This window comes from Glandiceps talaboti, chromosome 1 (genome assembly GCF_964340395.1).
Source record: "Glandiceps talaboti chromosome 1, keGlaTala1.1, whole genome shotgun sequence".
Taxonomy (NCBI): Eukaryota; Metazoa; Hemichordata; class Enteropneusta; family Spengelidae; genus Glandiceps; species Glandiceps talaboti.
The window spans coordinates 33,096,289-33,123,228 of NC_135549.1; the positions used below are offsets into that span (position 1 = coordinate 33,096,289).

Below are 26,940 nucleotides of genomic sequence, written 5' to 3' on the forward strand. Positions count from 1 at the left end.
TACCTTTGCAATCTATCCTACCAAGTTCTCAACCTTTGGTCAACTACATTGTATTATGTATACCATTGCAATCTATCCTACCACGTCCTAAACTATTGGTCACCTACATTGTATAATGTATACCATTGTGATCTATCATACCAAGTCCTCAACTTTTGGTCAACTACATTGCATTATGTATACATTTGAAATCTATCCTACCACTTCCTCAACTATTGGTCACCTACATTGTATTATGAATACCATTCCAATCTATCACACCGACTCCTTAACTATTGGTCACCTATATTGTATTATGTATACCTTTGCAATCTATCCTACCAAGTCCTCATATATTCGTCACCTACATTGTATCATGTATACCATTGCAATCTATCCTACCAAGTCATCAATTATCGGTCACCTACATTGTATTATGTATACCATTGCCATCTCTCATACTGAAACCTCAACTATTGGTCACCTATATATATGTAGTATTGTGTATACCTTTGCAATCTATCCTACCAAGTCCTCAACTTTTGGTCAACTACATTATATTATGTATACCATTGCCATCTATCCTACCAAGTCCTCATATATCGGTCACCTACATTGTATCATGTATACCATTGCAATCTGTCATACTGACTCCTCAACTATTTGTCACCTACATTGTATTATGTATACCATTGCCATCTCTCATACTGAAACCTCAACTATTAGTCACCCACATATATGTAGTATTGTGTATACCTTTGCAATCTATACTACCAAATCCTCATATATTGGTCACCTACATTGTATTATGTATACCATTGCCATCTCTCCTACTGAAACCTCAACTATTAGTCACCCACATATATGTAGTATTGTGTATACCTTTGCAATCTATACTACCAAATCCTCATATATTGGTCACCTACATTGTATTATGTATACCATTGCCATCTCTCATACTGAAACCTCAACTATTGGTCACCTACATATATGTAGTATTGTGTATACCATTGCCATCTCTCATACCAATTCCTCAAATATTGGTCACCTACATTGTATTATGTATACCATTCCAATCTATCACACCGACTCCTTAGCTATTGGTCACCTACATTGTATTATGTATAACTTTGCAATCTATCCTACCAAGTCATCAATTATTGGTCACCTACATTGTATTTTCTATACCATTGCAATCTATCCTACCACGTCCTCAACTATTGGTCACCTACATTGTATTATTTATACCTTTGCAATCTATCCTACCAAGTCCCCAACTATTTGTCACCTACATTGTATTATCTATACCATTGCAATCTATCCTACCACGTCCTCAACTATTGGTCACCTACATTGTAATTTCTATACCATTGCAATCTATCCTACCACGTCCTCAACTATTGGTCACCTACATTGTATTATTTATAGCTTTGCAATCTATCCTACCAAGTCCCCAACTATTTTTCACCTACATTGTATTATCTATACCATTGCAATCTATCCTACCACTTCCTCAACTATTGGTCACCTACATTGTATTATTTATACCTTTGTAATCTATCCTACCAAGTCCTCAACTATTGGTCACCTACATTGTATCATGTATACCTTTGCAATCTATCATACCAAGTCCTCATATATTCGTCACCTACATTGTATCATGTATACCTTTGCAATCTATCCTACCAAGTCCTCAACTATTGGTCGCCTGCATTGTATTATGTATACCATTGCAATCTATCCTACCAAGTACTCAACTATTGGTCACCTACACTGTTTTATGTATACCACTGTGATCTATCATTCCAAGTCCTCAACTTTTGGTCAACTACATTGCATTATGTATACATTTGAAATCTATCCTACCACTTCCTCAACTATTGGTCACCTACATTATATTATGTATACCATTGCCATCTCTCATACCAATTCCTCAAATATTGGTCACCTACATTGTATTATGTATACCATTCCAATCTATTACACCGACTCCTTAACTTTTGGTCACCTACATTGTATTATGTATAACTTTGCAATCTATCCTACCAATTCATTAATATTGGTCACCTACATTGTATTATGTATACCATTGCCGTCTCTCATACTGAATCTGCAACTATTGGTCACCTACATATATGTAGTATTGTGTATACCTTTGCAGTCTATCCTACCAAGCCCTCAACTATTGGTCGCCTGCATTGTATTATGTATACCATTGCCATCTATCCTACCATGTCCTCAATTATTGGTCAACTACATTGTATTATGTATACCATTGCAATCTATCCTACCAAGTCATCAACTATTGGTCATCTACATTGTATTATGTATACCATTGCCGTCTCTCATACTGAATCCGCAACCATTGGTCACCTACATATATGTAGGATTGTGCATACCTTTGCAGTCAATCCTACCAAGTCCTCAACTATTGGTCACCTACATTGTATTATGTATACCATTGCAATCTATCCTACCAAGTCCTCAACTATTGGTCACCTACATTGTATTAAGTATACCATTGCAATCTATCCTACCAAGTCCTCAACTACTGGTCATTTAAATGTTATTATGAATACCACTCCGCATATAGGAAAACATATAGCAATTCTTGTTGTTGTTGATGATGATGATGATGGTTTGTAACTTCTCTCTTGTTGATGCTTGTCAGTATTTATTTATTTATTCATTTATTTAGTTATTTAGTTATTTGTAGTTTGGTTATTTTTTGTTTGTTTGTTTGTTTGTTTGTTTTTTGTCTGTCTGTCTGTCTGTCTGTCTGTCTGTCTGTCTGTCTGTCTGTCTGTCTGTCTGTCTGTCTGTCTGTTTGTTTTCGTACACATAACTAACTAAGTCTGAGTGTCCTATGGTTTGAATATGTGTTCAGTATGTTGAACACATTTAGGAGTGTACACATGATGGATCTATAGAGATTTAGGGAGCCTGCAGTATTTACAGGGGAGGGCCAAAGGAAATCACACATGGTCTGTTAAGTTAAACATGACCCCCCCCCCATGACAATTGCATATACTGAACATTAATCAATATTCCCATTGTATGTATACATACTAATTAAACTAAATTAATTAACTTTCGAGTCTTGACCCTATATTAGAAAGCAATATGTGTACATATAAAGTGACAAACAGTAAAAGACTGGCTAGTTACCTTTCTCATGTAATCATACACAAAATATTTAGTATCGAAAACATGCTTTCCATGTTTGGCATACTCTGCCTGATCTGGCCACTTATAAACGTTCCCTGATATCATTGTCATCATCATCACCTTCTCCTTCAGTATTGTCATTATCAGTGTCACTCTCATCTGACTCACTGTCACTACTTGACATGTATCACTGTCCGTGTTCTCTATGACATTCGAAATTAAATCATCACCATCATCATCATCATCATCACTGCTACCATCGCCATTATTATCATTTGAAAGGCTATACATATATTTCTTCAATAAAAGAGTGATAAACCAGTTACTATAGCTGTTAATTATATGTAGATATTATAACAACAACATTCACAGACAGTGTGAGTGATAAGGTGAGATGGCACACTGAATAAAATGTATCGTTATATTACACTTTCAATATATGTATTTGTACTGTGACATGTAAAGTACTCGTAAAAATAAATGTTGAGTGCTCATCTCACTTTTACATCTCAAAACAAAACAAATTGACAATCATTTAATCTTCAATTTGGTCACAAAACTAGGGATTATAAATATGACCCTCACCCAAACATAAATGCAAAAAATGACCCTCCCCAAGAACATGCAGGTTTGTAAAATGTGACCCCCCCCCCCCTGTAAATACTGAAGGCTCTCTTAGATCTAGCGTAGGACTGACAGCAATGTAGCAAACCACTACAGTACTGCATTTAGGGTGTCGTAAAACATACTCGCCAAAGGTACTGGGAAGGAAATTGAGCAAAATCGCCATTTTTAATCCATTATCATAATGTCTTTAAAATGTGTTATTTTGTACATCTAACATGTTTGAACAACTGATACTAAATGGCCACATGTATACTAGAACTAGAATTTGTCCAGTTAATAAAATATCAAAAACATTAACATTTATAATTTATTCTAAATATCGATAAGTGAATGTATAATTAACGTCAGAGAGAAGGCCGAGGTATTAACTCCTTTTACCTTTAGCAATCATCCAACCAGTCAGTACACTAACACACAGGTACAGGCCAGGTAGAGTCTAATATTTGTTTTATTCACATTGACATTTAGATCCAAAGATTCGTCATCTGTTTTAATTGCAATATATATTTACAATGTATAATTTCACCTTCTCTTTTACAAATGCTAATTCAACAATGTACTCGAATATGTTCACATTCTGTTGAAAACATCTCATAAATACTCTGAACTGCCCAAACAATATCTCTCAACAACCATTAATTACCAATTTCAATACCGCTCACAGAGTGTGTGGTAGACATGTATAAATTAAAGCCTATTTGTTACATTGCATACACAAGAAGTGAGCATTAATGGCAGATGCGTACAATAACCTGATTTTCTGTACCAAATTTCATTGACCTCTGATGCAACGTATATATATGTTAGTCTCGGTTACTCAAACTCTTGCTGTGGTCAAGATGGCAAGACTAGTCTGGGTAACCAAGACTACGTATATGTATCAATGTGTAACAAAGTATAATTTTGAACATTCATATAAAACAGCTTTAATATAAAGCAAACTTTGAATCATTTATTATTACACACAATGTTTCACTTGTTGAATTCTAACGACAATTGCTATACATGTTATATTACCCATTGAATAACCTTTGACCTTTTTATCTTCAACATGACTTCCCAAAAAAAGGTAGCATTCACGGATGGAGGGCATTCATTTTCGCACTGTTTTTATCATTTTTTGCAAACTGCTAAAGGTTTACCCTCTGAGTAAGGGTGACAGATTTCCAGTCGTGAAACAGAATCACCTTCTAGATCGTTATTTATCTTTTAGGATGTAATTCTCAGAACAGAAGACATTAATTGCATGGTGTTTTTTGAAAACAAAGATAACTGTTGGCGAATTGTAGAGAAAAAAATAATCTGACAACTAATCGAAAATCTACACAAAATATAATGACGGATTACACCTTTGAATCTGAATGTGAATCCCCCCCCCCCCAAAGATATTCAGCCGATGCCTTGTCTGTACCTGGTTCTGTGTTTTGTACCGACCCATAATATAAACGAAAGCTTGTTCCTGGAGTTTCACAGTCGCGCGTCTCTTGTTTTTGATGAAATCATTAATTGTTTACTTCCCTGAGTTGACAAAATTTTGGCGATCATATCAATTTTGATGTTATTTTGGCCTCTATTAGAAACATCTGTAAGGTGATCCTATATTGGTGTCAACAGAGAACATTTACATACATATACTTAGGTATAAGAAACATCTGTAAGGTGATCCTATATTGGTGTCAACAGAGAACATTTACATACATATACTTAGGTATAAGAAACATCTGTAAGGTGATCCTATATTGGTGTCAACAGAGAACATTTACATACATATACTTAGGTATAAGAAACATCTGTAAGGTGATCCTATATTGGTGTCAACAGAGAACATTTACATACATATACTTAGGTAAAGCTATAAACTAGTTTCTGTATTGATGATCGATTGAAACATTGCACAAATGTGTATATCTGATTGATAATCTATCTACGCTATGCAGATATACCAATTATAACCAGAAGAACCACTGAGTTTGCAAAATTTTCGGCGGACATATTGGATTGGGAATGACTCAATTTTATATTATTTTGGCTTCTATTAGAAAAATTTGTAAGGTGATCATATATTGATTTCAACAGAGAACATTATTTTACATAAATATACCAGTAGCCTGGGGGAGCTGTCTCCCCCCCCCCCAGGATTTTTCTGGGGGAAATGCAACTTTTCGAATACATAGCGATGTCATTAAAATCATTATTTACATGACGATTCCTAGCACGCGCGCTTTGAATTGATGGTTCACTTAAGTCCTCGCTAATATGTCTCATATCTTTATTGTTCGCTGGCTTAACTTTGAATAAAAATGTGCCCTGTTAAAAGTGTAACTTTTTTGCAGTGCAGCGAATTAAAAATTCTTTGTGCTGGAAAGTGTAGAAGAAGCGCGCACATGCGCTGTGCATTTTCCGTGAGTAACAGTAGTCTTGAAAGTCCAAAAAAAAAGACGTTGTGTACAGAAGTCTTTTTTGACATTTGTCAGGAAACCGACAGGGTAAGCATACCATTTTGTATCATACGTCAAAGTAAAAAGTCGTTCATGGTGAGGTCGCCTGCATTCATATGCAGTGACTCCGAAGATGCGCTCGATCTAATTCACATCTTGTTCCGGTTCCTAGCTTAGACCAGAAAAACTATTTTAAAAAACTGTTCAACGGGCCCGACCTACCTGTATTTTTGGCATTTCATTTTTTTTGGTGATGGGCAATATATCCTCATGTGGGCTTCGCATGTCAGTAAAATGCGCACGTTGTTTAAAAACTAAGGGGATTTCTTTATATTTTCTGAATAATACATTAATAATATACATTCGAGTCAATTCCAAATGAAATATCTTATACAGTGGTTTACTTGGCTCTGATGATGCACACTAGAGTGAACTGTAATTTAAAATAAGCTGTTGCATATCCAACGTGCACTAAAAGGAATTGAAACAAAACTTTTCGACCATGGGAAGGGGGTGGAGCAGTCATTGAGTCTTCAAAAGTCTGAAAGTCTTGAAATATTTTGCTTTTTATTTGGAATTTGCTTTCGGAAACAAAGTAAACTATAAAAAAGAGAAGTTACCAAGTGCACATCTGCAAAATATCATTCAACTTTGCCACAACAAAATACACTTCATAACCAGATAATATGTACTGCATAGTATATAATTGTCTCAATTCTGGTATTTTAATATCGTATTCAAGCATTGTAAGACATAAAATTATGTCTATGGTTTGACATTTTTTGCTTCTAAATGGTCTCTTACATTTAAAAAAAATCATCTTTGGAGGTATCTCCTTCCAATCTGTAGCAATCCCGCGCCGGTGGTTGTCTTTTCTTCCAAAACACGATGGAAGGTCGATGTCTAAGTACCTCCCTGTGTAGGTTAGACCTCATTATCAGACATCTCCTTATGCATGTGAAATCCACATATTTATCACTATTATTTAAATGCATCATTGTACCATATAATTGTATATCTTCACTGTGTAGTGTAGGTGACAGAAGGGGTGACTAAAATAATTTCGGGGTCTCATTTGGTCTCATTTTTTGAGAGCTCGAGATGGTGAGAAGAGCTACAAAATTTGTAAATTGCGTACTTGTCATTTCCTAAATGTAGAACTGGTGGAAATCGATTGCTATGTCGACTAAATGCAAGAGATGAAATCACAATGACTGAATAAAATCTATATAAACTCAATGTTTTGCTTTCATTATATACGGTTGTTTTTACATTCTTGCAAAAGCATTTTTTAAAAATCAACCTATTATTACCTACCCAATGTGATGAGTTAGATTACGATTGCCAGTTGAACAATATTTTTTCTGGTTTTCTGGCCTTATATACTAAACCATTCACTGATGAAACGGCAGATCTCTTTTTGAAATATTTGGTGGCCCTAAAAAATGGCTGGTTGTGAGAGATCACAATTATATCACTCTGAATTGTCAGCAGCGTCATCATTTTTTTTTACTTTGAATGTGACATCTTTTCGGCAGTATGATATGTAATTGCGTACGCTAAATAGAATATAATGTAAATTGCATGTAAATTTGAGTAAATTAGCCACCTTTCCAAATTTTAAATGCATGATTGCACCAAGACAAAGTACTGTCCCCCCCCCCCCCGGCAATTTGGTCAGGCTACGGCCGGCCCTGTATACTTACCTAAACTATAAACTAGTTTCTGTATTGATGATGATTAAAACATTTTAAATACGATATCAAGATAAAGATTTATTACAATACTGTTTTTCTAAAAACCGCTAAATCAACATGGCCAACTAAAGTATATTTATGTCTTCCTAAAGAATCCAATAAATAGTTATCTGGGTTAGATCGACGCAACTTTTTTCGAAGCCATCAGTAACTTTCTCATATACAGGCATTTTCGATTCCACTTCAATCTGTAGTTGTTTTACAGCTTTCTCGGTTTTATCCTTTTCCTGGGCCATGGCATTTATTTCGCTAAGTTCATCTTTGTGGTGTTCTACTTCGCCACACTGAACTACAGACTGACAAGATGTACATGTACATGTACATTGTATAGGACAATTAATTGTGATGTCCATCAGTTCCCCGAATATGGCAATTATGGCAAATACATACCCCGTTTATATTCCATCGACCGTGTGTTACTTCTTGAGGTATACTTGTGTTTTGTAAAATTTGGTACAAATCTTCGTATTCGACATGCTCTTACTCTGAGCTGTGTTTTCTTTAACTCTAAATGGCGCATCATTGGGGCCTTTATTATGTACAACTTATTTGATTCGTCTCAACAACTTATTTGGCAACTCGACATCTTATTTGATTCGTCTCAACAATAATAAAGGCCCCAATGATGCGCCATACTCTCCATCAATCTCCATTTGGCTCTTATAACTTATACACAAACCCACTACTACCGACTACTTCTCTTCACTTCTTTCTTGGAGGACTTACCACTATCACTAGTATTACAGTGGTAAGGTTGTATTCTGGCTTTGACATGAAAATAATCAACGGGGTCGTCCACGACTGTCGCTTGATTTTCCACTCGTTGTAGTACTGATAGACTATGTCCCATCAACTACTCTCTCACTCCGTTGGGCCACTTTTGATAATCCTGTGAAAGTTTGACGCGGTAACGTCAATCCACAGACCATCGTTATTTCTATAACACAATCTTATCGAATCCATACGTCCAATATATGATATACTTTCTCGTAATTCTCTGATTATTCATTCGTACCCCGTACACAACAGAGATGTAACATTTATCATATGTTATTACTAGTAATAGGAGTGCAACCTTCTTCACCGTAGTCTACTAGATATCTCGCGGTGAGTGGACCTGTGCAATCACACTGAGAAACAAGACAGTGTTATACGTCGATATCACAGGGGCACGTATTCTGGTTTTCTTCGGAAAATATCGTACGAATCCTGCTGCTACAATGTATCAATCTCTATACTAGTAGAAATATTTTCTGTTTTCACCTTACAGGTAGGAATATATAGTCAAAGGGTTGATATATTTAGTCTGTAGACCTGGAAAACAACAATCTATGAAATATTACACGCCCCTATGGTCGATATTATCGACATTTTATTACATTTTATCGTACTCTGATAGAAACATTCTGATACATATCTCGGCAAACAAGTGTCTGTGCCACCCCCGCCCCGCCCACCCCCCCCGCCCCGCCATAAATTCTGATCCCCGCCTAATAGTAGAATACGAATACTTTGTCCCAATGACAGGTTACGAGTCGTAAAATACTAGTAAATAGAAGGAAACCCACACTAAAATCACATTATGAACAAACGTTACAATAACAGCGAGTCGGCATACAAACTATATGTTTGTGATTTATACAAATAAACCGTATTAAACGTTTAATAAACTTTGAGTGTGAGGCTATAAATTGTATTTCTATTTCTCGTCCTCTCACTATCTTTACGTAGTATTTAAAAATAGATGATCACGTACTTTGTTACTTGACCTTCAATATGATAACAATAGTATAACAATCTATGTGTTGTGTATTTGTCACATCCCCTTTTCAAGGTAATACCAATGGATTATAAATCAATATTTTCTGAATAGCTCAAACCACAGACACTCGTGACCGTGCTCAAACTATACATAGCTTGTCCGTCAGCAAAGGAAACAACGCATTTTAATTGCTGTAAGTAGTAGTGATACTACCTATGAATACTTAAATTTGTCCCTGGAAGAATAATTGTTGTCTTTATTGAAATTATTAATCTTTTCGTGTTCCACCATGTAACGTATAGCCATATATAGGGTTGGGGAGTCAGTGGACATACGAGTAAATATTTCTCAAAAAATATTAAGTGTGCATTCTAACCAACTAGTACATACTTTCAGTATGCATGTCAGCTATAGCCCTGTATAGATGGTTTGAAATAATTATTGTCATTGATACCCAGCAGACACGACTTTGTATGCTCATATGGCCTTCTGGGTAATTTCCAATCTAATACTAACAGCTGTAATTGACAAACAATAGAGTGTGCACACATTTTAATTGCTGTAAGTAGTAGTCATACTACCTATAAATACTTAAATTTATCCCTGGAAGAATAATTATTGCCTTTATTGAAATTATTAAACTTTTCATGTTCTACCATGTAACATATAAGCATACAGAGGAATGGGGAATCAGTGGATATTTGAATAATTATTTCTCCAAAAATATTGAGTGTGCACTCTAACCAACTAGTACACATTATTAGTATGCATCTCAGCTATAGCCCTGTATAGGTGGTTTGAAATAATTATTGTCATTGATACCCAGCAGACACAACTCTTTGTACTCAATATGGCCTTCTGGGTAATTTCTCACAAAATATTGAGTGTGCACTCTAACCAAATACTACACATTATCAGTATGCATCTCAGCTATAGCCCTGTATGGGTGGTTTGAAATAATTATTGTCATTGATACCCAGCAGACACGACTTTGTGTACTCAATATGGCCTTCTGGGTAATTTCCAATCTAATATGAAGAGCTGTGATTGACAAACAATAGGTTGTGCACACATTTTAATTGCTGTAAGCAGTAGTGATACTACCTATAAATACTTAAATTTATCTCTGGAAGAATAAATATTGTTTTTATTGAAATTATAAACTTTTCATGTTCCACCATGTAACATATAAGCATACAGAGGAATGGGGAATCAGTGGATATTTGAATAATTATTTCTCCAAAAATATTGAGTGTGCACTCTAACCAACTAGTACACATTATCAGTATGAATCTCAGCTATAGCCCTGTATGGGTGGTTTGAAATAATTATTGTCATTGATACCCAGCAGACACGACTTTATGAACTCAATATGGCCTTCTGGGTAATTTCCAATCAAATACTATGGGTTGTAATTGACAAACAATAGAGTGTGCACACATTTTAATAGCTGTAAGTAGTAGTGAAACTACCTATGAATACTTGAATTTATCCCTGGAAGAATAATTATTGCCTTTATTGAAATTATTAAACTTTTCATGTTTCACCATGTAACGTATAAGCGTACAGAGGAATGGGGAATCAGTGGATATTTGAATAATTATTTCTCCAAAAATATTGAGTGTGCATTCTAACCAACTAGTACACACTATCATCAGTATGCATGTCAGCTATAGCCCTGTATGGGTGGTTTGAAATAATTATTGTCATTGATACCCAGCAGACACGACTTTATGAACTCAATATGGCCTTCTGGGTAATTTCCAACCTAATACGAGGAGCTGTGATTGACAAACAATAGAGTGTGCACACATTTTAATAGCTGTAAGTAGTAGTGAAACTATCTATGAATACTTAAATTTATCCCTGGAAGAATAATTATTGCCTTTATTGAAATTATTAAACTTTTCATGTACCACCATGTAACATATAAGCATACAGAGGAATGGGGAATCAGTGGATATTTGAATAATTATTTCTCCAAAAATATTGAGTGTGCACTCTAACCAAATACTACACATTATCAGTATGCATCTCAGCTATAGCCCTGTATGGGTGGTTTGAAATAATTATTGTCATTGATACCCAGCAGACACGACTCTTTGTACTCAATATGGCCTTCTGGGTAATTTCCAATCAAATACTATGAGCTGTAATTGACAAACATTACGGTGTGCACACATTTCAAATATTGAATGTAGTAGTCATACTATCTATGAATACTTAAATTTATCTCTGGAAGAATAAATATTGTCTTTATTGAAATTATTAGACTTTTCAAGTCCACCATGTAACGTATAAGCATACAGAGGAATGGGGAATCAATGGATATTTGAATAATTATTTCTCCAAAAGTATTGAGTGTTCACTCTAACCAACTAGTACACATTATCAGTATGCATCCAAGCCAAAACCCTGTATAGGTGGTTTGAAATAATTATTGTCATTGATACCCAGCAGGCACGACTTTTTGAACTCAATGAAATTAGTGAACAATGTTGATATGTTTTTATAAATAAACCCATATAAATGTGAATATTACTCATAATTTCAACCATACACAGAAATTTTCCAACAAAGCCGCTATTAACTCACACAGTGGTATTTATTTCCTACTCACTCAGACATAGAAAAATACTACACATGAAACAATTAATATTCTTTTAATTAACTTTGCTAAAAATAAAAATACATGTAGTTATTCATTGGAGTTTCACTTTATTTTCTATTCCTCAACTGGATCTTTGTGTATGTATCATAATGTTCCATTGTGGGATGAAGTCCATTCAACTAGTCTGCCCATTTCATGTTACCTGTAATGCTTATTGAAGACGATTCAGTGTTTGGAAGTTATCAAGAAAAGAACAACATCATCACATGATTACAACATATCCATCTATATATATTGCTGAATGACTTGAGTTGCCTATCCAACATAGTTATATTCTTTGCAATGTATAATTATTTGATTACAAGATGACATTGTTATTTGCCCAAAAATGTACTCCTATTTTGTTGTTGCTAAGGGTGTGGTCAAGGTTGCTAGGCAAGTGCATACACTTTTTTAATGTTCGTTCACATGACTATTAAGAATCCCTGTTATCTATGTGAAATACAGCACCATTGGGTTGTTGCTATGGGTGTGGCCATGGCTGCTAGGGTATTTGCATACATGTTTTTATGTTTACTAAATCACCAAACAGTTGATGTTGTAATATGACAAAAATATTCTGTCATAACTAAGGTTGTTGCTGAGGGCCCGGTCAAGGTTGCTCGGGTCAATTTTGTTGAACTGACTGTTTGAAAAACATATCTCAGACATATCTCACCAAGTTTCAGATTCACTGACCAAGTATATTTTGAGATACAAGTTTTTGACCAATAATAAAAATTGTAACACTAAATTTGCATATAAGTCATGGAATCACTTTTAGTCCGGAACGGGGACTTATAGATTGAGTTCCGTCCATACGTGTGTCCGTCCAGAGCTGTTTCTCTGACAAGCGTGGACTGTTTTTTTTCAAACTTGGTACAAGGACAGTATACTATGGCATACATATTCACGTCAATTTTTTTTTTCAATAATCGATCATAGATGTGGATTTTTGGTCAAAAATTTGTTTTTGGGTAAAAAAAAAAACTCTTTCACTCCAAAACTACTGGGTATATTGACATGAACTTTGCTGGGAACATACCCAGCGGTGAGGTATTTGAGATTTGGTCATGACATGATTATTTCCCCCAATAATATGCAAAATAGGGCTAAAAATGTGTCTTTTTGGTCAAAAATGTGTAATCCCAAAACCACTTGTCAGATTGGGCTGAAATTTTGGTCGGTGTTTTTACCAAGAGATATTGATGGAATGATGGTTCGATCAGTGATATGCAAATTAGGGCTAAAAATGTGTCTTTTTGGTAAAAAATCTGTAATTCCAAAACTGCTGAACAGATTGGACTGAAATTTAATGGGAATGCATCTAGGGATGTATGGATGAAGAAATATTAAGCATACAATGATTCCATGAGTGATATGCAAATTAGGTGTAAGAAATGTGAAATTTTGGTCAAAAATATTTATCTAAACAAGTACTTGGTCAATGAGTCTGAAACTTTGTGAAATGTTTCTAGAAGTGTTATTCTGCAGATTTACCTAAAAAAGTCAACAAATTTAGACCTAGCAACCATGACACCCCTTAGCAACAACCAAATGGCAGTTTATTTTGGTCAAATAACAACATCATCTGGTGGGCAACAAAGTTAACATTCTAAAAAAATATGCAACCATGACCACGCCCATAGCAACAGCGAAACTTGTATTTCACAAAGATAACAAGGATTCTTAGACAGGTGAACAAATGTTCAAGAAGTGTATATAAATATGCCTAGCAACCATGACCACGCCCTTAACAACAAAAAAGTGGTCATACATTTTGGTCAAATAATGCCTTGTAGACAATTTAGTAAACATTCAAAAATATATGCAAATATCCCTATCAACCATGACCACGCCCATACCAACAGCCAAACAGCTGTATTTCATAAAGATAACAGGGATTAGACAGTAGAACACATGTTCATAAAGTGTATGCAAACATCCCTATCAAACATGACCCCTTCATCTTGTCATGAACACATCCTAATTAATTCATTCCTAAGGATGTTCTCGCCAAATTTCATGCCAATACTAGGGTCAGTGATAATCACAATTATTAGTCAACAATGCCTGCGGGGACTGTGTCATGTAGTGACTTGTATGCTTAATATTTCATTGTCTATACATCCCAAGATGCATCCACATTAAATTTGGGCCTTATCTCCTGGGTGGTTTTGGAATCATACATTTTTGACCAAAAAGACACATTTTATTAAAGAAATCCTCATGTCATGAACAAAACCTGACTAATTCACCCCAAAGACTGATTCCATCAAATTTCAGGCCAAGATACTGAGTAATTTGGGAGTTTAAGTTTTTTGATAAAAAAAGCAACACATTTTCTGACCCAAAAGACACACCTCTGATGCTATCCTTTCATTTGAACAATTTCTCAACTAGACACCAGAAGTAACATAACCATCAAATATCAAAGCAATTGGTCCAGCCGTCTTTGACTTTAAGTTGTTTACACACACACACATACAGCCAGACTGACAGACAACTTGCGATGACTATTGCACTACTGAACCCTCAGTTCCAGTTGTGCTAAAAAATTGCCTGGTTAGTCCCCGCCGGATGAAGTCCGGGACGGGGACTTATGGATTGGGTTCCGTCTGTCCGTGCGTCCGTCCGTCCATCTGTCCGCAGCCGTTTCTTGGAGATGCCTGGACCGATTTTTTTCAAACTTGGTACAGGGGCAACATACAATGGCATACATATGCACGTCAATTTGTTTTATGATACGATCCAATATGGCCGCCTAGCAGCCATTTTGTTTGCAAATTTTCCATGTCCAAAGACATAACTCAGACATGCTTGAACAGATCTCATTCAAAGCTGGTATTAGGACAGTGTTCTATGACATACATGTGCATATCCATTTTCATCATGATACGATCCAATATGGCTGCCTGGCAGCCATTTTGTTTGCGAATTTTCCATGTCCAAAGCCATAACTCAGACATGCTTGAACATATCTCATTCAAAGTTGGTATTAGGACATTGTTCTATGACATACATGAGCATATCAATTTTCGTCGTGGTATGATCCCCCATACCCGACCCATCCTTTATTGTTGTAGGCATGTTCCACGTCCAACAAGCAGACACAACATATCTCAGTCTGTTTGATTTAGGTTCACAAGTGTTGTTGCGTGATCAGAGTAGTGATAATTCCTTAAAATCCAATCATAGCGGGGACTATGTCATTCTCAATGACTTGTTTACTTGTAATTTTGTGGGGACATTACTTTAACAGTTGGGGCATTGTTCAAATTATAAGGATTGGATCACAGACATTGGATTTTCAAAACTACTATACCGATTCAGCTGGAATTTGATGTGGATGTTTGTAGGGTTGTGATAAACAAAGTTAACATTTTTCAAGACTTGGTGATACAATATGCAAATCAGGTATAAAATGTGCATTTTGGTCAAACTGTCAAACTCAAACTGTTGGTGCTTAAATCTGGTAGGTATGTTCCTTTGGTTGTGGCAACGAAGAATTGCTAGTGAACTGGTGTTTTATACATCAGGTGATAAGCAAAAAATAAGTGAAAATCTCCACTTCTGGTATACAATGTACATGTAAAAATAAATGTCCTTCTCAAAAAAAATTGTTATTGGGACAATGCATGTGGTGTCTAGCTGATTGAGGCATTGTTGAAATGAATATGATTGCACTCCTGTATGGAAATCAGGTCCAAAAATGTGGGGTTTTTTATTGCAAATTTACCTGAACTCAAACTCCAGATATACACAGCTGTACTGCTGTTTGAGACTACATGTAACTGGAACTACCAGTACCTCAGTATATGCATTATTTACTAATGAACATGCCTATCACCATAGCTGCTAATCAAACTGTGAAAATTTCCTGTAAAACACAAATTGTAATTGAACCTCAAATCCCCATACTGTGTTGATTGCCGAGTGTGTTTTTTATAAGTTAAAACCCTTTTCAAACTTCATGATAATTACTGTGTCTTAAGATTAAAAAATATGAATATATTTCTGTCATTCTGTAGTCATTCGTTCATTGTCTTTCACTGACATTGTCAGCATTGAATTTAAGATTTTGTTTACTGAAATGTGTATACTTTAGACCTTATTTGAGTTTAACTTGCTTTTCACATCAGAAGAAATAAGCAAATAGCATTTTACCTAGGATTTTTTTCAAAATCTTAAAACAGCGGCACAGTCATGTTCATTTTCAAAGCAACCAAACAATTGACATCATTACAGTAGTCCCCCCCCCAAAAAAAAAAGAGAAAAAAAATAAGAAAATACCGCCAATGGCGTTGTAGCACAACTGTACAATTTTTTTTAATGTTTATGGTAGTCCATGCTAACAATAAGTGTTCATTTGGTGAATGACTATCCAGTTTCCTTGCCAACCATGTTGCTATCTTTACGATATATGCTATCATTTGGCTGTTGCTATGGGCGTGGTCATGTTGTTAGATATCTTTGCATACATTTTTGTATGTTTTTGTTCACTTGTGTATGAATTCGTGATATTATCTTTGCAATATACGTGATCATTTGGCTGTTGCTATGGGCGTGGTCATGTTGTTAGATATATTTGCATATACCTGTGTATGTTTTTGTTCACTTGTGTATGAATTTGTGATATTATCTTTGCAATATACGTGATCATTTGGCTGTTGCTATGGGCGTGGTCTTGTTGCTAGGCATATTTACATACATTTTTTGAAAGTTTATTCAATTGACTATTGATCCCTGTTGTTATCTTTGTGAAATACACAACCATTTTGCTGTTGCTATGAGCATGGTAATGGTTGCTAGGGATATTTGCATGCATTTTTTTAATGTTTACTCATTTGCCTACCAGATGATGTTGTTAGTTAACCAAAATATACTGCCAGTTCGTGGTCATGGTCGCTAGGGCCAATTTTGTCAAAATGTTTTGAAAGAAAATCTGCAGAATAACACTTTCAGAAACATCTCACCAAGTTTCAGACTCGGTGACCAAGTACTTTTTGGGATATAAATTTTTGACCAATAATGAACATTTTTACACTTAATTTGCATATCACTCATGGATTCATTGTATGCTTAATATTTCTTCATCCACACATCCCTAGATGCATTCCCATTAAATTTCAGCCCAATCTGCTCAGTAGTTTTGGAATTACAGACTTTTAACCAAAAAGACATTTTTAGCCCTAATTTGCATATCACTGATGGAATCATCATGTCAAGAACAAATCTTACTTTACACCCCTTAAGAATGTTCCCACCAAATTTTGCACCAATCTGCCCAGTAGTTTCTGAGTTTAAGTTTTTTGACCAAAAATCAATTTTTTTTACCCAAATCACACACCTGTGATGCGATCATTTTGATTTGAACAATTTCCCAACTAGACACCCAAGGTAATGGCAATATCATGGCAATCAATTCAGCGGTTTTTGACTTTAAGTTGTTTACACACACACACACACACACACACACACACACACACACACACACACACACACACACACACACACACACATACATACATACATACATACATACATACATACATACATACATACATACATACAAGCATGCATGCATGCATGCATGCATACATACATACATACACACACACACACACACACACACACACACACACAGTGATAAAATTCAAAAGATTTGTGCCGACTAAACTAAAAGTTTATTTGTATTCAAACTACAGCGTTCTAGAACCATGGAAAATACATTTCTAACTATCCTGTATGATTGTCCCAACTTGCATACAGAGTTGGAATGTTGGGGGTGCCCAATTGGATCAGATCCTCACTACGTCATTACGTACGCCGCCTACGGCCAGATTATTCGTCTTGTCGTCCTTTGTTTTTTATTTGTTGCGAAACAAATGTTGTCAGTCATTGCATCAAGGATACTCTATATTCATGTTTTAGATGAATGTCATGTTACATTGTTTGCAGAAAGACGCACTGTCGTATACTTTATGGAGAAGATAAATAACAAACTCTTTTACTTTTATATTACGGGTTAAATATTATTTCAAAATATATACATATGACTTCAATTGACGACACTACCACATATACAAGGCTGTGTAGGAATAAACTAGAGATACATTGTAGTAAACGGCTTGACAAAATGTACATGTGGATCTAATTCATTAAATTTGAAACTTTTATGTAAATAAATCCAGGAAATAACCAAAAGTCCTTGTTTTGGCGTAGACCTTATTACTAAACCAGAAAGACTATTAAGTTTCGGTTCAGCTGTTCAATTTTTTTGTTTAGATCTCACGTCGTGTTTTTGCTACCAATTACACAAACAACATTCAGGCACTGATAGCCCACACTCACAAATAAAAACTGTTTTGTGTTTGGATCTTCCTTAACTTGTTTCATCGATAGTGCTCTTGAATTGTGTTACAGTGAGATTAAAAATGTATCATTTTATGTGATTGCGCGCTATCAGTTTCTGCATTTTGTTTTAATTCGTAACAACAACAAAAACAACAACAGCAACACAACAACACAACAACAACAATACCATACTCTTCAAACGTGTGTATTCAAAACTAAATCTTTGAGAGCTAATAGTAATTACATTCCATATATTACGTAATGTTATAAAGTAATTTAGTCCGATTGGATTAATGATCGCGAGATATGCCTCACTGATGTAAGGGAGCCTTCAGTATTTACAGGGGCGAGGGCCGGAGGAATTGGGGGGGGGGGGTTCACATTTTACCAACCTGGTCTTGGGGAAGGGTCATATTTTGCATTATAATGTTTGGGGGAGGGTAACATTTTACAAGCCATAGTTTTGTGACCAAATTAACCAAATCAATTATTGTCAATTTGTTATGTGTTTTGAGATGTAAAAGTGAGACGAGCACTCAACATTTATTTTTACTTGACATGCCAAAAGTAAATATTGTAAGCATTTTGTTTAAAAAATAAAACGATACATTCTATTGAGTGTACCATCTCACCTTTATATCACTCACAGTGTCCGTGAATGTTGTTGTTAAAATATCTACAGTATATAATTAGCAGTTATATAGTAATCGGTGCCAGGTTTATCACTCTTAATCACTGTAGTAGAGAACACGGACAGTGATACATGTACTGACGCAAGTAGTACCAGTGAGTCAGATTAAAGTGACACTAATAATGGCAATACTGAAGGTGAGGTGATGATGATGACAATGATATCAGGGAACTTTTACAAGTGGCCAGATCAGGCAGAGTGTATGCACAACATGGAAAGCACGTTTAGATACTAACTAGATTGTGTATGATTATAAGAGAAAGGTAACTAACCAGTCTTTTACTGTTCCGTCACTTTTATATTTACAAATATTGCTTTCTAATAAGGAGTCAAATCATTTAGTTTGTAAAATGGGAATATTGATTAACGTTCAGTATATGCAATTGTCATGGGGAGGGTAATGTAACGTTCAGTATATGCAATTGTCATGGGAAGGGTAATGTAACGTTCAGTATATGCAATTGTCATGGGAAGGGTAATGTTTTTTACAAAATAGGACAAAGAGGAGGGTTACTTTTTACAAAATGGAGAATGAGGGGGGGGTCGTCATGTTTTACTTAACAGACAAAGTGTGATTTCCTCCGCCCCCCCCCCCCCGTGAATACTGAAGGGCACGGCAATTTGACAGTACATAGGTGGCGTTCTTTCAAGTTCTTGCTAAGTTTTGATGGTGTAGTCGGTGCTGTTCAACGCTTTTCAAATTTAGGGTATTTCTTCAAGTCGTTAGGATTGAGTGAGACTGGTTTCCATGGTGGCCGTCCCTTCATTGAGTTGTTGTCTTGAGAAGAAAAAAAACAAAGATGGAAAGTTAAACTATGACAGTTATTGAACTTATCAATTTACAAGATAGAAATAAAGCCTATTGGTTATGACCTTTGATTTGAGTACTTACAGGGTAACAAAGATAGAAACGCGTACTAGCAGAATTGAACTTTATCAACCCTGAAAATGCAGGATCTTCAAATATCCACGTAAATAGAGACTGAGTGACAATTGATAATATGATAGTCTAAACGGAAAATACCCGGATGTTATATATCATAACACACACGAGGTGTCTGAATGGTGATATTGTCAGTGTTGTTGTCTTGTCCCATCACCCTGTGAACTATGGACTTTTATCATTTTTCACAATCAGCCTTACAGAACGATTTTATAAATTGGTCACAATTATGTTTCGCACGATTACGGAGAAATGTTGATGCGCTTCCTCAGTATTTACTGAGCGGAGCACCTAATCTCTATATACCCGAGTTGTCACCTCGGAGTCACCTTTGACCTTGTAGTCATTTCAGTGTGTAGTCAACAATGCCTAAAATGTTTGCCACAGTAATTACATAATAAACATTAATGGTTTAAAAGTATAAAATACCTTTAGTTTAAACATAGACGTTGGAGAGAGTCTCGTCTTTGGTTTAAAGACTTTAGTTCTTTTCATCCCCAATGATATAACCTTCCATACGGAAGGTTATATCATTGGGGATGAAAAGTCTGTGTCTGTCTGTCCGTGTCTGTATCACCATTTTCTCAAAAACGACAGGCTCAATTCAATCTCCACTCCCCCTCTCTCTCTGTGCAAGCTTTGCTTGAAACATTTTAAATCTTAAATTCAGCAATCCGTGGTTTACACTAAAGGTTTGGCGTAGTTAGCACTGTCACCAGAAAGACAGCCGTGGAGTTAGCACTGTCACCAGAAAGACAGCCGTGTTAGTACTTTCACCAGAAGGACAGCCGTGTTAGTACGATATGACATATCATTACGACACTGAATATACTATGTCAAAATGTGAATAAAAACAGAAATATACAAATTCTAGTTTGTCAATCTATGGCCATTCACCGTTTAATATATACATGGATGAGTCTGCATCCGGGTAATACATCTATAGCACTACATTCACTGTCACAAATATGTATCGGATCTTCAAGGTTCCCAACTTACCTTTCTGTTTAAGGATATCTTCCTTTGGTGTTGCAGGTGGTGTTGGTACTGGTGTCTTGGTTAATAAATGGTCATAAATACCCATTCCCAAACGCTGAGTTATTTGAAACCAAACTGCAATCTGTGAAACAAACGAAACATAAGATAATTGAAATAGGAGAGAGAGAGAGAGAGAGAGAGAGAGAGAGAGAGAGAGAGAGAGAGAGAGAGAGAGAGAGAGAGAGAGAGAGAGAGAGAGAGAGAGAGAGAGAGAGAGAGAGAGAGAGAGCAAAGCCAAAGACACGCGACGGGTTGTCGTATAGTGATTTGAAAAGAGCTCTGTTTGCTTATTTGTCTATCTTTCTGTTTGTTTGTTTGTTTGTTTGTTTGTTTGTTTGTTTGTTTGTTTGTCCGTCCGTCCGTATGTATGCATGTCAATCTGTCCTTGTTGAGTTTTTTCCAGCATTGATTTATTCATAGTTCACTGTTTTTCCAGTTAAACGTAACACAAATGACATCGTTTCGTTACATTTATGTATACTACTGTTGTTTGGTTAGTTACGACCCACTTAATAATGCTATACGACTGTTTCTTTACTTTCAAATTCCAAATGTAAGAGTAGTATTGGCAGATTGATATAATTAGGAAAAAGGTCAAAATAATATACTTGTTGTTGTTAATGACATGTTTTCTTACCATGTCAGGTAGTTCTTCAAGAGTCCTAAGAAGAACTGGTGGCAGATTTACGACTGGGGCCCATGGTGGAACCTCAATGCAATCTAAGCCACGCAATTCTTGTAGGGTCTTGTGTTTTCCTAAATCCATGAAATTATTATTCTCTTCGATGTACTTTTCAATGAAGTTGATCTCAGTTAATATTCTCTGGCAGGCCTCCTCTTGGTCGGGATGGACAGACAGTTGTCGAATGCAGTCTCCGATCCATTCTTTGACGCGGGCCGATAAATCACGGATAGCTTGACAGAGTTTCAGATAGTGTAAGAGGACAATCGTGAAATGTGTCGTGCGTTCATTACCATCTAATATACGGGAGTGATTATGACACTCGTGAACATCAGAGATGCATCGAATCCAGCCACCGTTGACATCGCTCTCGGGAACTTTTGGAGTACGTTGCATGGCATCCAAGAAACTTCTGGATTGTCTGTACAGAGAGTTGTACTCGCCACTACGTATGTGATCGATTTCTCTAAGAAGTTGCGTTGTAGCATCTTGTAGGATTTCCATCAGTAGTATCGGATTAAAACGTTCTTTTCCGTGATTCATATTGTTACCTGCATAAGGAAAGAAATATTACAGGTTTACGAAGTAAATGTGATTGGCCCTCTGTCATTGGTTTGATTGGCCTTCTGTCATTGGTTTGATTGGCCTTCTGTCATTGGTTTAAAGTGGCACAAGCTGAGTTTATAATTGTTTTACTTAAGTGAAAATACTTACATAAAACCTCGATTAAGTGTTTATGTTAATGACTGAACAACACGACATGTTACACAGTGCTGAAAATTATCACCAAGCTTGATGGGACTTCAAGCAACACGACATGTTACACAGTGCTGAAAATTATCACCAAGCCTGATGGGACTTCAAGCAACACGACATACAGTGCTGAAAGTTATCACCAAGCTTGATGGGACTGAACAACACGACATGTTACACAGTGCTGAAAGTTATCACCAAGCTTGATGGGACTGAACAACACGACATGTTACACAGTGCTGAAAGTTAACACCAAGCTTGATGTGACTGAACAACACGACATGTTACACAGTGCTGAAAGTTATCACCAAGCTTGATGGGACTGAACAACACGACATGTTACACAGTGCTGAAAATTATCACCAAGCTTGATGGGACTGAACAACACGACATCTTACACAGTGCTTAAAATTATCACCAAGCTTGAATGGACTTCAAACAACAGGACATGTTACACAGTGCTGAAAGTTATCACCAAGCTTGATGGGACTTCAAACAACAGGACATGTTACACAGTGCTGAAAGTTATCACCAAGCTTGATGGGACTTCAAACAACACGACATGTTACACAGTGCTGAAAGTTATCACCAAGTTTGATGGGACTTCAAACAACACGACATGTTACACAGTGCTGAAAGTTATCACCAAGGTTGATGGGACTTCAAACAACACGACATGTTACACAGTGCTGAAAGTTATCTCCAAGCTTGATGGGACTTCAAACAACACGACATGTTACACAGTGCTGAAAATTATCACCAAGCTTGATGGGACTTCAAACAACACGACATACAGTGCTGAAAGTTATCACCAAGCTTGATGGGACTGAACAACACGACAAGTTACACAGTGCTGAAAGTTATCACCAAGCTTGATGGGACTGAACAACACGACATGTTACACAGTGCTGAAAATTATCACCAAGCTTGATGGGACTTCAAACAACACGACATGTTACACAGTGCTGAAAGTTATCACCAAGCTTGATGTGACTGAACAACAAGACATCTTACACAGTGCTGAAAGTTATCACCAAGCTTGATGGGACTTCAAACAACACGACATGTTACACAGTGCTGAAAATTATCACCAAGCTTGATGGGACTGAACAACACGACATGTTACACAGTGCTGAAAATTATCACCAAGCTTGATGTGACTGAACAACAAGACATCTTACACAGTGCTGAAAGTTATCACCAAGCTTGATGGGACTTCAAACAACACGACATGTTACACAGTGCTGAAAATTATCACCAAGCTTGATGGGACTGAACAACACGACATGTTACACAGTGCTGAAAATTATCACCAAGCTTGATGGGACTGAACAACACGACATGTTACACAGTGCTGAAAATTATCACCAAGCTTGATGGGACTGAACAACACGACGTATCCTACAGTCTATTAACTTTTATTTTTAAAATAATTTCTTTTATTGTGATCACTGTTGTGACTGTAAAGATGTCATATGGATAAAACATTGTATTAGTCTAGTGAGTAACATCATGGTTACCATGGTTACCATTACACTATCTAGATCTGTTGAATGCATACTTTGTAGAAATATAAATTATATAACAGAGGTTTACGACAAAGTCTATTTTGTGACATAGAAAGTGATATTGTATGTATGTTGACACGAGCCTATCAATTTCACTCCATCCGGGCGTTCCATTCAGTCCCTCCAAGGTCAATGCGCATACAGTCAATTTGTGGTACATTAAATTCCTTTAGATGAATGTATTACAGCGGAAATACTAGAGTTTCCGGGTTTGACAACGATTTTATTATCATTTTTTGAGTTGTGAACATTTTGATTGCAATGGTTTGTTGTCTTATTTCTTGACGACAAAGAATAAAACACAGCTGTTACTTTCATCAGATGTAGCTACAATAGTCTACCGATCATGCCGATAGCGTTCGATCATAAACACAGTTATGTCATTTTAGTATGAGAAACAAGTCGTCGTTGTCATAGTTACGGTTTATTACCTGAACGATTGTGCCAGGATTTATCAGTGTCAAAATTATAAAAACGTCAATGGCGACTGTGTAACTAACATCCAAGCTCGTGAATCTTATACACATTGCTATTTCAAGGTTTAACAAAGACACCATTCTCGGTTCACTGAACTCTAACAGACTTGACATATAACGGGTTGAAAATATTGCTGAACAAATTGCTTTGAGCCCAGCTCAATCAACCATTTTGTCATGAACAAAACCAGTATTTGTGATAACCCTAATTGACAACGCCCCCCATACTAACTAGCTATAATACTTCCACATTATCATAATTACAACATATCTCTCTAGGTGCCTACTTTGTCGATATTTCAAATTCCGTTATATTTATTCGCTTTCATTATTTCCAGTCCATTGTTCGTTTGTTTTTGGATAACCGTGACCTTGATCAGTCTTAATATTCCGTACACCGTGCAAAATACAGGATATACGGTTACTAAGACGACACCATTGATTTATCTCAACGGAGTTTTAAAAATATTGTACTGGTCTGATGGAGCAGGATTTCTTCAATGCATTTTTTCACAACGATAGTGACATTTCTAACGTAGCAATCTTAGACAACTCATAATTATCGCGGCAAGCTATATCCATTATAAACCTATGTGTAGAACATTTTTACAACATTAGATATTCTCAAAAGAATCGGTGATGACAGTCCACTTATAACGACAATTATTTTCAGCTAAATTGAGTCACATTAAGTCAGTTAGAGAAACGATACTAGTCGGATACAACTGTTCAATTCGGTTAAATGACATGGTGGATATGAAAACATATACCAATAAATTAGTAAAAAAAATGGGTTGTTTAAAAGCGTATGTATACATATATGGTGATATCGCACACACACACACACACACACACACACACACACACACACACACACATTTGACGTTAATTTATAGCTCAATGATGATCTGAGCTATGACGCATTTGTATGGATTCGGTAGTTTGTGTTTGTATGGATTCGGTAGTTTGTGTTTGTAAAATGATATAGCATAATGGTTGTTTGGTTGTATTGTAAATTTTAGCTTATTTATAATGATATTAAAATCTTAGCAACTAGACAGGTTGGATTATTCACTATTAACATCTGAATTCAGCGTTATTACTCACCTTTCAACAACAGAAATCAGTCAGTACAAGAAGATTTAGTATGACATACACACCCGAGTCGTGCGTTGACAACGAAGGCAAAGGTATGAATGTAGGTATATATACGACATGTTAGAAGTAAACATAAGCTCTAGCCCTGGAGACAACCATGGTGACGAGTTGATCCACGCCTGCTATCTACATTGAAAACAAGATGGGGTGAACGAGGTCATTCCATACAATAGCTGTCAGCAAAGTGCTGTACAATCTTTTATATTCATGGACTGATACGCTATTCACGCCCAAAATCCTTTATGAGATTTAGAACTATGAAGTAAAATTTATTGTAGAAGTAAAAACAGCCCATTGACAAAACTGTAGAAAGTCAGCATGTCGACAGTCACCCTAACTCTTCTAAACTTAGCATGTGCGTGGTTGTGAGTGATGTGTGTGTGTGTGTGTGTGTGTGTGTGTGTGTGTGTGTGTGTGTGTGTGTGTGTGTGCGCGCGCGCGCGCGCGCGTGCGGCATACGTATGTCTTACAACACACTTACATGCAAGTAGATATACACTTCGCGCCAGGAAAAAACCCAAATCTTCGGTTGCTATGGTGGATGTGATCTTGTTACATACAGGTTTACACACATACAGGTTTACATACAGGTTTTGAAATATTATTCATTTGTTTATTAATCCATGTGTATTGTTGCAATATGCGTGATCATTGAAACTATGTAGTTGATAATTACATGTTTGTGTTGTCTTGTAAAGCGTGGCCATGGAAATTATTACCTGAAACCTCCAGAGCGTCTGGGACCCATGAGCAGCGGACATATCCCCAAATCACATGCTCTTCCCCCTACCTTTTAATGTCAAGATGCTATTAAACTCCTTTTTGAATATATTTACCTTGTGTAGTCGCTAATTTAGTATGTACTATCTTATATTTATCATTTGCGAGACATG

At 36.2% G+C, this 26,940-nt stretch overlaps 1 protein-coding gene across 1 annotated transcript; it reads right to left on the bottom strand.

Moving 5' to 3' along the window:
• Positions 1–18,055: 18,055 nt before the first annotated feature.
• On the bottom strand, positions 18,056–26,108 carry LOC144436306 (uncharacterized). Its single transcript, XM_078125062.1, has 4 exons — positions 25,997–26,108; positions 22,048–22,643; positions 21,372–21,492; positions 18,056–20,207 (listed from the first exon to the last, which is right to left on the bottom strand). The coding sequence occupies exons 2-4, from the start codon at positions 22,633–22,635 to the stop codon at positions 20,116–20,118; spliced, it is 801 nt and encodes a 266-aa protein (XP_077981188.1). The 5' UTR covers positions 22,636–22,643; positions 25,997–26,108; the 3' UTR covers positions 18,056–20,115.
• Positions 26,109–26,940: the final 832 nt, after the last annotated feature.

Bases quoted from the DNA above. Each gene is read 5' to 3' on its own strand.
- LOC144436306 (XM_078125062.1), bottom strand. From the start codon at position 22,635: ATGAATCACGGAAAAGAACGTTTTAATCCGATACTACTGATGGAAATC. The intron at 21,493-22,047 runs GTAAGAAAACAT...TTTGTTTCACAG, and splicing joins TTGAAGAACTACCTGACATG to ATTGCAGTTTGGTTTCAAAT. The intron at 20,208-21,371 runs GTAAGTTGGGAA...TTTCTTCTCAAG, and splicing joins AGATATCCTTAAACAGAAAG to ACAACAACTCAATGAAGGGA.